General features: G+C 37.7%; 1 protein-coding gene across 13 annotated transcripts in view; it reads left to right on the forward strand.

Moving 5' to 3' along the window:
• The window catches only part of LOC107693969 (disks large homolog 2-like), a 210,592-nt gene that overhangs the window by 38,824 nt on the left and 157,354 nt on the right, over positions 1-14,414 (forward strand). The window contains exon 1 of one of the 13 annotated variants that reach the window (XM_016493572.1): positions 4,185-4,634. The exons of 11 other annotated variants lie outside the window; for them this stretch is intronic. In XM_016493572.1, the coding sequence (XP_016349058.1) occupies positions 4,605-4,634 (30 nt within the window). In that variant the 5' untranslated portion in view covers positions 4,185-4,604. Of the gene's footprint in view, positions 1-4,184; positions 4,635-13,562; positions 13,740-14,414 lie in introns of those variants that run through there. One more of the 13 variants, XM_016493573.1, reaches the window with a different exon arrangement.

Raw genomic sequence — 14,414 nt, forward strand, 5'->3', positions numbered from 1 at the left:
CCCAACATTACTAATGTATAAAATCACATGAACACTCTTTAGATATTAAAGTGTTATTTATTGCTGGCTTTTGAAACAGAAATAACACAGTAACCAACAATACAGCACAAAATAATTATAAACAAAAGTCCATCTCTCCCATTGGAATGAAAAAAAAGGTGACCTCTGCTCTGTAAACATCCATGACAGTATTTCTCTTTTGAAAATAACAAATGGAAATAGATCACAAAAGTATTTTATGTTTTCAGTTTGTACAATCTTTACATTTCTTTTAGACCTGGGGTAGAGAATTTGGAAACATGGTGAAAAAAACAAATCTTGTTGGTTTTTACTTATGAATAATACTACAACAGGGAAGCGTAGTATAGACTTAAAAAAAATTCTGAAGTAAAAAGTTAGTGGTGTTCATTGCTTTGCGGTTGCTAGGGCTGTCCTGGGTTTTTAGGGGCTTTCTTAGAGGGGGAATGCTAAAAATGTGTTCTGTGTGAACAGCCCCCAAGTCTATTGAATCTTTTGTAACTCTTTTGGTTAGAGCCCGACCGATATGGGCTTTTTGGGGGCCGATGCCGATACCAATATTAGGGAGTACAAAAAAAAACGATATCGATATATCGGCCGATATTCTTTATGTGTAGGCTATATTATAGTAGAGTATAGTCAAAAGTTTGGACACATGTTTGACTGGTACTGTATATAGAATACAGCAGTGATTCTCAACCACATTCCTGGAGGACCCCCATCACTGCACATTTTGCATATCTCCTTAATCAAACACACCTGATTCAGGTCACCTGCTCATTAGTAGAGACTCACAGACTTGAAATGGGTGTGTCAAAAAAAGGAGACATGCAAAAAGTGCAGTGTTGGGGGTCCTCCAGGAATGTAGCTGAGAACCACTGGAATACAGTGTGTGTGTATATATATATATATATATAACCTAACACAAATAGAACAAAATATATATAACTTGAATTAAGAAATTAAACAAGGTAACTGTGGAGGGCAAGCAAGCTACAGCCAAGCCAACAGGGGCAGGTTGATGCAGGAAGCACAGCTTTTCCAAATGTCAACATAAAAATGAATTAATAATAATAATGAATATTTTTTTTCCCCCACAAATTCTGTGTTGTGTATTTTCTGGTAATCAAATGAACATGCAGAACATTCATATTTAAATAAGTCTTTTTGCAGTTTAATTTTCACAGACATAGTCTATATATATGTACTGACCAGTTTTTTATTTATTCATCAAAAATAAGAAATTCCATGAAATTCCACGGTATACAGTAAATTCCGTTTTTATGACTGGATTCCGCGATTCCGTCCATGTTTTCTGCATCGCGGAAATCATAGGGCACTATTCATGTAGCAAACGAGTATGATAAGCTCATTGTGAGAGTAAAAGTCGGGGACATTGTTTATTTACTTTATAGCATTGCGTCTCACCAACTAGGTGACAACATAGCGCGAAATCACCATTTATTGTCTATTGGACTGCAGAAAGATACAAACTTTTCAATCTGCTGCGTTACTGACTGTACTGACAAACTATGCTGCCTTAGGAAATGTGATGTGACCGATGTGATAAGTATGAGTTCTGGGATGCGGCGTTGCTGGTATAAACACAAGCATTGACCGCCGCGATCAGCTCCGGTGGCGTGGAGCTGGAATGCGCCGCAGACGCGTGCAGTGATGCACAGATCAGCTCGTCTGCTGTTAAAAATGAATCAATTCATCATATTATCTTGCAAAACTAAGAATTAGAATCATTGTAATGTGATTAGACACTGTGTCTGCGCCGCAACAGGACGTGACAAAGCGACCATTGAAAATCATTTGAACTTTGTGTCAGCACGTCATAAATAGAACGGGGCATCAGTTTACTGCATCCAGTGTAGACAACATCACTGATTATAATGGGTTCTATTCTACACCGGACGCGAGCGGCGTGCCATGACAAAATACAATAGAAATCTATTGTATTTTGTCGTGCCGCGCGATGTGACTGATGTGATAAGCATGAGTTCTGGGCCGCAGCGCAGCCGGTATAAACACCAGCATTGACTGAGTGGCCACAATCAGCTCCGGTGGCCTTAACACAGGCTTTAATGCACCGCAGACGCGTGCCGTGATGCGCAGATCAGCTCTAGTCTCTAACGTCACTGAATCTGCTGATAAAAATTAATCAAATGCACCGCAGACGCGTGCCGTGATGCGCAGATCAGCTCTAGTCTCTAACGTCACTGAATCTGCTGTTAAAAATGAACCATCCATTCATCATATCATCATGCAAAACTAAGAATTAGAATCATTGTAATGTGACGATCAAATATAGGTGCGGGTGGATAATTTGAAGCAGCAGACTCGCGTGAAGTTTGAGCTCATCCGCGCATCTCTACACTTCACAGACCTGGGTTGCCAGTAGCAAACAATGGAGCACGCTCTGCTGAAAAAACTAAGTAATTACACCATTCAGAAGCATTTAATCTGCGTTATATGTCCTGTAAAAAAAAATTTCATATCGGTGGCATATTCGCCGATACCAATATATCTGCGACAGACTCATATCGGCCAAAACGATATATCGGTCCGGCTCTACTTTTGGTAATGCTTTAACATTAAGTAATACATTTCTTACAGTATTTATTAATTCTTGTTAACATTATTAAAAGAAAATACAATTGTTCATTGTTAGTTCATATTATCCCAAGTCCATTAAATAATATTAACAGACACAACATATTTTATTAATGTGTTATATGTTGAAAATAACATTTACTAAGATTAGGGATATGCCGGTATCAAAGTTTCATGTTGTGATTAATTGCTCATGCTTTTATCACGGTATACGGTATTATCACGATATTGCAATTTAGTTTGAAAAAAAGTGTTGTCATAATACAGTATAACAGGTTTAATAACTTTTTTCTTATAACAAAAATAACTGAACATTTAAAAAATGCATTCAAAATTCTGAATAATTTGTAATATATAATTATTCACGGTATTTAGAAGTGCCCACGATAACAATATCGTGCATATTCATTACCGTGATATATCGCATTACCGAATACCGGTAGTCTAACTAACTAACTAAGATTAATAAATGCTTTAGAAATTTTATTGTTAGTTCTTGTTAACTATTGCAGTTAACTAATGTCAACAAATGGAATCTTATTGCAAAGTATTACAGAATTTTTTCAATATCTGTTTTTCATCTGCCAAGCGAAAACTCTGATCATGATCACTTAGAAAAGTAATACACTTCTCAACAAACCACATTATTTACAGCATCATTCATGTTCTTAGCACAAAGAATTAGGGCAGGTGTTATGTCCAAAATCTTATATCACAATATGAGTAATTTTATTTCATGGTAATAGTATATCACAATATAGTTATTTTTGCTTTAAATAAGGTCTTTATGATATATAACTTTTTGGTACCATAGAAATTTCATAATTCTTGTCAAAAAACTCAAGCTCACTCAAGCGATTAAATAAGAATAAGAAACTAATTACAAACAATAGTACAAAAAACTACAGTAGAACAAATAAATAAGAAATGCTACATACATTTAAATAAAAAATAAAAACTGCATATTTTTCAGTGTGTAAATTAAATATATATTTCTTATTAAAGTTACAAAAGTAATTTAGTCAAGAGCAGTGAGAGATTTTCTTTCTGGAATTTTGACACATACAAGTTTGTGTTTTTAACAGTTCTAGCACTATAAAGTAAGAAAAAAAACAAAACCTTTGTTCACATACTCCCGCAATCTATGAGCAACATCTTTACGTGCACATGCCTCTCTGACAGCGCTCAGAAACAGACAGAAGCACGCACATAGCGAAATGAGTTCTCTTTTGCTGCTGATTGCATGTCAATGGCTTAAAATCACTTGTTTTTAAACCGCAATGCTTAATAGCATGTACAAATGATAGGTGTTCGTGACCACGGAGCACAGCAATGCCACGTGTGCGTGTATCTGCAACAGAGACGATAGTCCAAAATCTCAACCGGTTGACAAATTTCTACCAGTTAATCGTGTGTAGCGGTATATCACCCACCCCTAAAAAGGATGCAGAATGACTTATTCACCAGTGTCTAATATTTAGAGTTAGGAGTTTCTTAAAATACTGCAGCAGTAATAATTATGATTAACATTAACTATGCAACTTCTAATCTGTAGTATTGTGGGCTTTGATACTTGATTTAAGGTTCATATAAGCTACAAAAGCTCTTGTTGTACCTGTCAACTGTCGACTTTCTGAGCGGGAACTGTGTTGCCGTACAACTTTTCCGTGTGGGCTCGGTGGCCCTTCCTCTCTTGGTTCCTGCTTGGCTGTGCTCCCTGCAGTAGACTTGCTGAGTGCCGCAGAGTGCTGGATGCAGCGGTGGGGAAGTGATTCAGGGCCTCCCCACATCTCTGGCATGCACTCTCTCTCTCTCACACACACACACACACAAACACGATGAACACAGTCTCTGAGCCTGCCCAGAGAAAAGGAAGCCACTCCACAGAACATGAACACCTCTCTGCTGTCCGATTGAACACTCACTGAAACACACTCACACATACATACACACACACTCAGAGAAGCATGCAGGAACAGAAAGTGAGGAGCCCAGAGGTAAGCAAAAAAGACTTTATACTGTACGTCATGTCAGTTGTGGAGAAGAGGAGGGACGTAAACTGAAGTGATTAAGTGCTGTTTCGATGCTGTAGTTGTCAAAGTCGTAAACATTGTAAGTTGGCATTGCAAACTGTTGTCGAAAATGTTTTTCGGTCTGTCGTAAGAAACTCTGCAGCAAAGTGATTCACCCCAAAAGCTTGTCTCTCTCTTTCTAGTGCATTTTGGTATCATTTTCTTGTTTCATCTCTCTCTGTCACTCTTTCTAGTTTCCTTTCACTTTGTCTCTTTCCTCTTCCGTTTCCTTGTGTGTTTCTTTTAGAACCAAGTATTCTGGAGAGCCAACTAATAAGCACTTGATATCATCCCTTTTCTCTTTCTGTATAACATAATTTTTGCTTTGTTTTTAAAATCATGGTGATTTTATGATTAGTTATGTTTCACGTGAGACCCTTAGTGCTCTACTTGACTTGTGTGTGCACTCACGTGCTGCATTTCATTGCTGTATGAGCAAACTTCCCAGCAAGCATGTGGCTGTATGCTGAGCCTGTGTGTGTGTGTTTGAAGTTGATGTGTTAAGGGGGGCGTTTGTGGTCAGATCTGATCCCCTGGTGCATGATGCTTATTCTCATGTTTGCTTCAGCTGGTGGTGATGATACTTCCACTCAAGGGTGCTCTACGCACACACACGTTTATAATGTTTAGTATATAGAAGAAAATAAGGGGGCTCAGCACTGAGCCCTGAGGTACACCATTACTTAGCCAGACATCCCCACATTTTTGCTGGGACAGAGTGAGATAATAAAAAAAGCAAGAAAAAAAGAAAGATAAAGTGCAGAAAGAAAGGTGGAATGAATGGAGATTATGTGAGTTGAACATGTTCCCAGTCTGTGTTCACACAGTCTCTGTTGATCAGCTCCAATCAGGATCTCTGACTACGTTGTTCATCCGTCTGCCATCTCATCTGCTCCCCTCAGAATAACGCCATTGTTCACACGGGCTCTCATGTTTTGGCCTGGCTACTCTGCTGTTTGGACCCAGACTGCCTCTGTGTGTGTGTTTGAGAGAGAGTACTCATGTTACCCCCTTACTGTGCCTTGTTAGAGTGGTAAACATGAGCAGCTAACAGATATGTTTAGTATATAGAAGAAAAGAAGGGGGCTCAGCACTGAGCCCTGAGGTACACCATTACTTAGCCAGACATCCCTACATTTTTGCTGGGACAGAGTGAGATAATAAAAAAAGCAAGAAAAAAAGAAAGATAAAGTGCAGAAAGAAAGGTGGAATGAATGGAGATTATGTGAGTTGAACATGTTCCCAGTCTGTGTTCACACAGTCTCTGTTGATCAGCTCCAATCAGGATCTCTGACTACGTTGTTCATCCGTCTGCCATCTCATCTGCTCCCCTCAGAATAACGCCATTGTTCACACGGGCTCTCATGTTTTGGCCTGGCTACTCTGCTGTTTGGACCCAGACTGCCTCTGTGTGTGTGTTTGAGAGAGAGTACTCATGTTACCCCCTTACTGTGCCTTGTTAGAGTGGTAAACATGAGCAGCTAACAGATGCAGGGTCTGTTCTTTTATATCAGTGACACGCACTCATAAACACAAGTGTTAGTGCACATCTTCAAACTGTCTAACCCAATACTATCTGCTTATTAGATCAGAAAAGTTTATTTTTCTGTTAATATGGGCCTCTCTTGATTTGTTGCCTGCTTTATTCATCAAGGAACCTACAGTAATATGAAATGGGTGTTTTGAAGCATGAAAATTCAGTGGAAACTTGAACGGATTTTTGTTAAAATCTTGATTTTAATGTTGATATTGATTTTATTAATTATGATGTGTAGAACATGTATTTTTATACAAAACAACAGCACATCTGTCACCGTACAATATAATATATGAGATGTTGGTTAATCTCACACTGCCTGATCTCGCACAGTAAATCCCCCGATAATCCATAGACTTCCGTAGTTACAATGTTGCACTTTTTTATTAAAAATACTATTCTAACCATTCTTAAAGAAAACATTTGATGCTTTCCTTTCCTGCTCTCACACAGCTCTAGGGTGTTGTGGGTGTTACCTGGATGTTCCTATATATGCAGCTGGTTGGGTGATCTGCATAGTTGCTATTGTGCTTTGTGGTTGCTAGGTAGGCCTATTTTCTCACTGGCCCAAGTCAAAATAGCCTGTCCATCTCTATGATATTCTAGTCCCTAGATATGTCATGAGATTTGTTTGTCTGTATTGTCACCTGCCAAGTAAAAACTAATAGCAGCCTTCTCCTCAACAAACACATTGTAACGTACTAAAACACCTTAATAAAAAGAATATATAATGTTCAATTCAATTCAAGTTTATTTGTATAGCGCTTTTCACAATACAAATCATCGCAAAGCAGCTTTACAGAAAATTAAGTTTCTACAGTATATTTAGTAGTAGCTTATCAGTGGTGACTGTCAAATTGATGTACATATGGCAGAAATGTACGGTAAAATTCAGTTAATGACGTAATCACACTGACGATGAACACTGTTAACAGCAGTGATTATATGTTGCAATCAAACTTGTAGCAAAGTTTGGTAGTTTATGTTGGTTCATCATCTCTTCTCAGGTGTTCGGTCATCTCATGTCTTTGTAAGGGCTGGATCTAGACTGAAGCTTGTGTAATTAGTTACCACAGGATGTCAATCCTGTGGCAGAAACAGAGAAACAAATAGAGACATAATTAGCATAGCTGCTGTTCCAACCAAGCAAAATTGATTTGTTCAACCCAAGCTAAGGAATAATAATGTGCATTTGATCAGATATAACTGCAGTACAAGATTATGAGATGCATTATTTGAATGCTTGGCCAAAGAGATGCATCTTTAATCTAGATTTAAACAGAGAGTGTGTCTGAACCCCGAACGTTATCAGGAAGGCTATTCCAGAGTTTGGGAGCCAAATGCGAAAAAGCTCTACCTCCTTTAGTGGACTTTGCTATCCTAGGTTCTACCAAAAGTCTAGAGTTTTGCGACCTTAGGGAGCGTGATGGATTGAAGCGTGGTAGAAGACTAGTTAGCAGACACAACTTTTTCTAAAATTTTAGACATAAACGGACAACTTGAAATGGGTCTGTAATTTGCCAGTTCAATAGAATCTAGTTGTGGTTTCTTAATAAGAGGCTTAATAACTGCCAGCTTGAATGGTTTTGGGACGTGACCTAAAGATAATGATGAGTTAATAATATTGAGAAAGCGGTTCTTCTGCTACAGGTAACAGCTTTTGCAGTAATTTAGTGGGTACAGGATCTAATAGGCATGTTATTGGTTTAGATGCAGTGATAAGTTTATTTAGCTCTTCCTGTCCTATATTTGTAAAGCACTACAGTTTTTCTTTGGATGCGATTAATGAAGCTAAAATACTAGACGCTGTAGACTCTAAATTTGTTATTGTATTTCTGATGCTATCTATTTTATCAGTGAAGAAATTCATAGTCATTACTATTAAACTGTGAGGGAATATTTAGATTGGGTGGCGTCTGGTTATTTGTTAATCTAGCCACTGTGCTAAATAAAAACCTTGAATTGTTTTGGTTATTTTCTATGAGTTAATATGTCACAGAATTAATGTATAAAGTCATTATGGCCAAACAGTAATGTAAAATAAAAAAAATTCAATCAGCGCACTATAGGCTAAGTGCTGAAGTCCACCACTGCTTGGGAATGTTCTCTATTCATCCCCTTCCTAACAATTTCTAATGATTAAATTATTGACATTTCACTGTCAGGACTAATTGACATAGATGCTGAATATGGGGAGGGTTCATGACCCCCAGAATAAAATGGGCAGTTAGCACTTTCAGAGTCAGAGTTTTTCCTCTGACTGTGCTCTTCTTCCAGCCCAGAAGGCCTTCAGACAGGGTGACAGGAAATGAGGAGGAGTGTACCCAGATAGGAGGATGTTTTGGGGCCAAGATGCTTGTTCTGTCTGTGTCAGCATTCTCACAGCGTGCGCACAACTTTGGCCATAGTGCTCATGTGTTGTTTAATTATTTTTTGTGAAATTGTACTTCTATTTTAAAATCACAGGTACAGAGAGACGCTGGGAGGGATGGTAGGCTCATGCTGTGTGCCCTTTAGCTGCCAGTGGACTCCTAAGGACTTTGTAGTTCGTTAAGGTTAGCAGGCAACCTGAATTCAGCCGCAAGGCAGCACAAAATCAAACTCAACTCGACTGGAATTCTGGAGCTCGCTGCCTAGTAACTACATTTGAAGAGTTCAGATGCAAAAGCCTCTAAATGCCGTCTGAAATTTTCTTCTAAAATGAGCATTTTTATCAGGCTCCTATATTTATGTTCAGTTATTTCACTCTAATTGCATAGAAAAGGACCCCTATACATTGCCATTAGAGTAACCTAAACATAGGAGCCTGAGAAAAAAAATGCTCATTTTAGACGAAAATGTCAGATGGCACTTAAAGGCTTTTGCATCTGAACTCTTCATTTGTTTTGATATTGTTTAGTCAAGTTTTACACGACCCACCATCTAGACTAGCATTAAAGGAATATTCAGGGTTCAATACACTTCCAGTTGAAGTAAATGGTGCCAAATTTTACTCTGTTTACCCCATTTTCCAAGCAGTGTTAATTTAGTAATATTTATATGCTATTATATTATTTATTGACATTTAGAATTAGCTTTTATTATTTATATTTTCAGTTTTAGTAATTTTGTGATTGTAAATTAAAATTTATATTTGTTTCTTTTATATATATATATATATATATATGTGTGTATATGTATATGTATATATATAACAGTGTGTAGGTGTTTTTCTAATGCCATACATAGTTTAATCCACTAATCCACAGCATGAACCTCTGAAGATTTTTTTAAAGAAGAAAAAACATGCATCCTCTCTGGGTACCGTGTTTCACTATTATAAGTGACCTGGCGGCAACATTTTACCATATTTTTGGACAACATCCATAAAACTGCATTAAAACAAGCCAAACGCACAGATGCTCCATAGACTTACATGAGAAAAGAGAAGAAGCCTGTTTGAGAAAATGGAGGATGGCAACATTTACTACGGTAGGACTGATGGAAACGTTTATTTAAATATGGGCTTGGCAATGGGTCAGTAGATGGACAAGTACACAACAGAATTAAGTCTTTAAGCACAGCAAAACACATTCTATTGCTGTCTGGGGAACACTGAAGTGTGAACAAGAAAAAACTGCTCTGAAAACAGTGTGCATTGAAGTCTAAATAAAAATGGCTTTATAAATATTAATATTGTAATGAGTCATGTTTTACTTTCCAGATGAAAAAAATCTCACTCTATAAGACACGTAATTAAAATGATTGTTAGAATGCTGTACATTAGCATGACAATGATAAGTGCTACAAAACCATCCGTCTTTATTCTGCATATAAAGCTCCATACATTCAACAGAGACTGAAAGAGGAAAAGCACATAGCTGTAATTAACTTGAAGAAAAGACTCGGGATTTAACAGCAAACACTAATTCCTTATGACCTACTTATTCAAAAAGCATTTCCAGACTGCCTCCGGTTATAGCAATGCTACATCAAAACAGCAAGTTCAGATGCATTGGCTTTCCAATCATACGATCCTATCATTGAAATTTCTCAACGAGAACCAAAACTAAAACTTATACAACAAAGCGTGAAAGGAGAAACCACGGCAGACGGACTAAAGCAACGCGTAAAAAGACAGTATAAGTCATTATAATCCGTAATTATGTCCCCACTGGATGCAACAAATGCCTCGTTTTTAATGGGTTTTAATGTTTTTGAATCGTTGCTCCGACTGGACAGGGCATCACAGTATGGTGAGGGGTGTAACATTTCCATCACACGCTTGAGGTATTCGGCCAATCACAATGCACTGGGTAGCTGGCCAATCACAGCACACCTCGCTTTTCAGAACGATGAGCTTTGTAAAAATGCGTTTCAGAAAGGCGGGGCATAGTGGAGAAACAATAATGTACAGTATGTGGAAAATAGTGTGTTTTTGTAACTTTAAACTGCATAAACACATTTCATTACACCAAATACACAAAATAATGTTCTTTTTAGCAACATCATATGACCCCTTTAATTTCAAACATGTATACTGTCATTTGGTCATATGGACTACATCAAAGTAGATTACTTTAATGTGGATTTTTTTTTGTACGTTTTTGGAGCCTGATGTGTAGCATTTAGTATAAATTTAACAAAAGAAAAAAAAAGCTGTGATGCATTGGAAACTGTGTGTGTGTGTGTGTGTGTGTGTGTGTGTGTGTGTGTGCGCGTGTGTGTGTGCGCGCACGCGCGCGCATGATCAGGAATCCTTCCAAAGGCATCATTACCCATCACATAAAGCAGTTCATGCATGACCACACAACACACACTGCACATGTACACACACAGGCCAGTGTGTACTCTGTACCTCCCAAAGGCCCAGGGCTTTAGTGCAGATCCACTCACTGTGTACCTTATGTGTGTTTGACTATGAATTCATGTTAATTAGATTCACTGTCTGTTTGAACAGAATAAAACACAGAGCCGAATCCCTCTTAGCTGTGATCACACATCTGAGGTGGGTTTTACGCACTGGTATTTTTAGAAGTGTTTCTTCAGGTTGGTTTGGCACACAGATGAACTGGCAGAAAAACAAACGCTAAGATCTCATAATAGCTTCCTGCAGCTTTCCACATCTATAGGGATGGCCAGACCCCCTTCTGTTGCTTATAACACATTAGCTCACAAACATGCACTCATCACCACAAATTCAACATTCCATTTAATGCTTGCACAGTTTACAACCAATACAGTAATATTTTTGTATGTTTATAAACTGAAATCTTAGTACTGTAGGGTTTTAAACTTTGCAAAGTGAATATTTTTAATGAAGCAAAATGGCATGATGCGTATTTATATATTTTGTTAGTTTAATTAATTGTTTTTAATAGTCAACCTTTCTTTCTTTCTTTCTTTCTTTCTTTCTTTCTTTCTTTCATTAGTCTTTAGCCAATTTTACCAGTTTTACTCATTTAGGTTGATTTGCCAAATGGTTGTGAACATGATAGGAGAACATTATCATACTGGTAATCAGCCATTCACAGTCAGTCTCATGTAACCTGTATCTAAGAATTGCGTTTTTACATTCACGACACATTTTAGGACATTAAAAGAGATGCTGGGTTTTCTGAAACTGTATATGCAGCTGTTGTGCCACTTGGACAGTGTTACTTTAGAAAAATGAGTGGTTTACATCTCATATTTCATGTTACTTGCATACAATATATTCTCATTCTATTTTTATTTTTTTTTTGGGTGGCATTGCTTCCCTTGCCTCCTCATACACGCCCCTGCCACACACTGATCATTGTTGTGGATCAATGTTTACTGCATATGTTCACCCACTGAGAGTCTAACTTATAATTCTTCACTTGCAGTGTGATTTCTACCAGCCCAGAACACCTCTGTTTTCCTTCTGGAGAACACACACACAAACACGTGTACATACACACACACACACACACACACACACACACAGACAGGCATAATGCCATCCTGCACTCTGTCTGGGTTTGGCAGTTTGCTGTGCGGGCTTGTAAACATCTCTCTCTCATCTCTTAGAGTTGTGGTAATTTGTCGGCTAGCACATCTGCTGTTGTGATACGAGTTGATCTTAATATACACTCTCGACTTGGCATAGATGCCGGTTGACAAGAAGAGTATTGCATATGTTGTGTTTTTGACTGTGTTATTCCTGTGATAGAAAAGTTGAATTTTCAGCAGCCATTACTCCAGTCTTCAGTGTTACATGATCCTTTAGAAATAATTTTAATATTTTATTTAACCTTTATTTAACCAGGAAAGAAAACTTAAAATAAAATATCTTTTGCAGGAGTGTCCTGGCCAAGATAGAGGGCCCAAATTTACAAATACATATAACAAACAGTAACATACAATAAACAATAAAATACTACACAAAAAAGCTCGCTAAAGATACAGCCATTAAAAAACATTTGCAGATCACCTAGTCTTTCTCCAATATGTTAATTTGGTGCTCAATAAATGTTTTGTATTATCAGTAATTGTGCTGCTTAATATTTGTGTGGAAACTGATAACATTTTTCAGGATCCTTTGATGAAAAGAGTTAAAATATCAGCATTTATTAAAACTGGAAACCTTTTGTAATATTATAAATGTCTTCACTGTCACTTTTGATCAATTTTATACATACTTGCTAAATAAAAGTATTCATTTCTTTCACTGACCCAAACTTTTAAACAGTAGTATATGTTCAACCTGAACTTTTGCTACAGTATATGAAGTTAACAGATAGACTTCCTTTTCTTGATTTGTTTTTGCTAGGGAGGTGTGAAAATGCATACATCGCTTTCATCACAATTCTGCTGATATTTATGTAAACTAAGGAAGCTTTTCGTATACACATTACAATGTCGCTAATTACAGCTCTCTGGTTTTCAAAGAAAGCAAAGCCAGTGACACTGCTTTCATGCGTCTCGCTAAATTAAAAAAAAGTCTAACATATCACACTTGGCCTTCCTAATAAATTCAAGTGGCACCTATTATGCCATGTAGTTAATTTACCACGACATTGTCATTAGTTAATCTCACAGAAACACGAAAAAGTCATGGTCGTATTTCACTGTAAAATCAAAAGAAAATAAAAATAAGTTTTGTGTACAGAAAATGAAGCATAGGACTTAAAGCTTCAGGCAGACAAGGTTGTGAAATAGTGTGTGACTCAGACCAGAGTAGAGAAAGGGAGCAAGGGATAAAGAGAATTGAGATCTAAACGGTGGCTGCATCCCAGTTGTGTGTGTGTGTGTGTTTAGGGAGAACGTGTGTGCGTGTGTGTTCATGCATTAGGCGGACTCTTGCTTATCCAGGAGTGAAGAGTCTTGTGCTTTCTCTCTGTCTACGTCAGTGCTTGTAGCATGAGTGCAGCACTCCTGCTGTGAGAGGAATGTCTCCTATAGTGAGGAACCCCGACTGTTTTAATCCAATGCTCTGCCACTGTAAGGTTGCGTGCCATGACAACACCTTGTCGCTGATGTTCGGATGTAAGGTAGGCATTCATCATCAGTGCTGTTTTACCGGAAAGAAGCCGTTTGAGTTTTTAAGATTATGCATTTACACTTTTGCAAGCTCTAGGAATGCTGTTGTTTTGCCGGGTCAGGAAGTATGTCAGTGGTGTGACACTCAAGATTAATACTTATGTGGATTATTGGGCTGCAGTGGATCTATGATCTATTGAAATGTGTTGCACTGCATGGAGGATTTGTTTTAAGTGATTTAATGAGTTTTAAGTCATTTATGGCATTTACAACCCTCACTTTGAAAACAACTTAAGTTTAGCTTCTTTTTTTTTACAGTAAAACATTTTCAAACCCCTGTAAGGTCACTTGGATCAAGATGCTAATCCCATGGCTAATGTTGTATTCAGCTGACGTGCTGCACTTGTTTGTTTGTTTGCTATCATGTACGGTTCTTTATTCAGAATCAATTAGTCCATACGGCAGAGGCAGTCTGCAGCACAGCATGCTAATAAGATGATTCAGCTATGTAAGTAAAATGAATTGCAGCTGCAGAGGGAATTCTGGCACTTGTGCTTGGCTATATGATGTCACTCGGTTGTAGGGCTGCACGATTAATCGAATGCGATTGTCGTGCGCATTTTGTTAGTAAAGCCAGTTCTGTAATCAGCAGTAAATCATCATCACGTGCTTTTAGATGGATCATA

This window comes from Sinocyclocheilus anshuiensis, unplaced genomic scaffold (genome assembly GCF_001515605.1).
Source record: "Sinocyclocheilus anshuiensis isolate Anshui unplaced genomic scaffold, SAMN03320099.WGS_v1.1 scaffold694, whole genome shotgun sequence".
NCBI classification, from domain to species: domain Eukaryota; kingdom Metazoa; phylum Chordata; class Actinopteri; order Cypriniformes; family Cyprinidae; genus Sinocyclocheilus; species Sinocyclocheilus anshuiensis.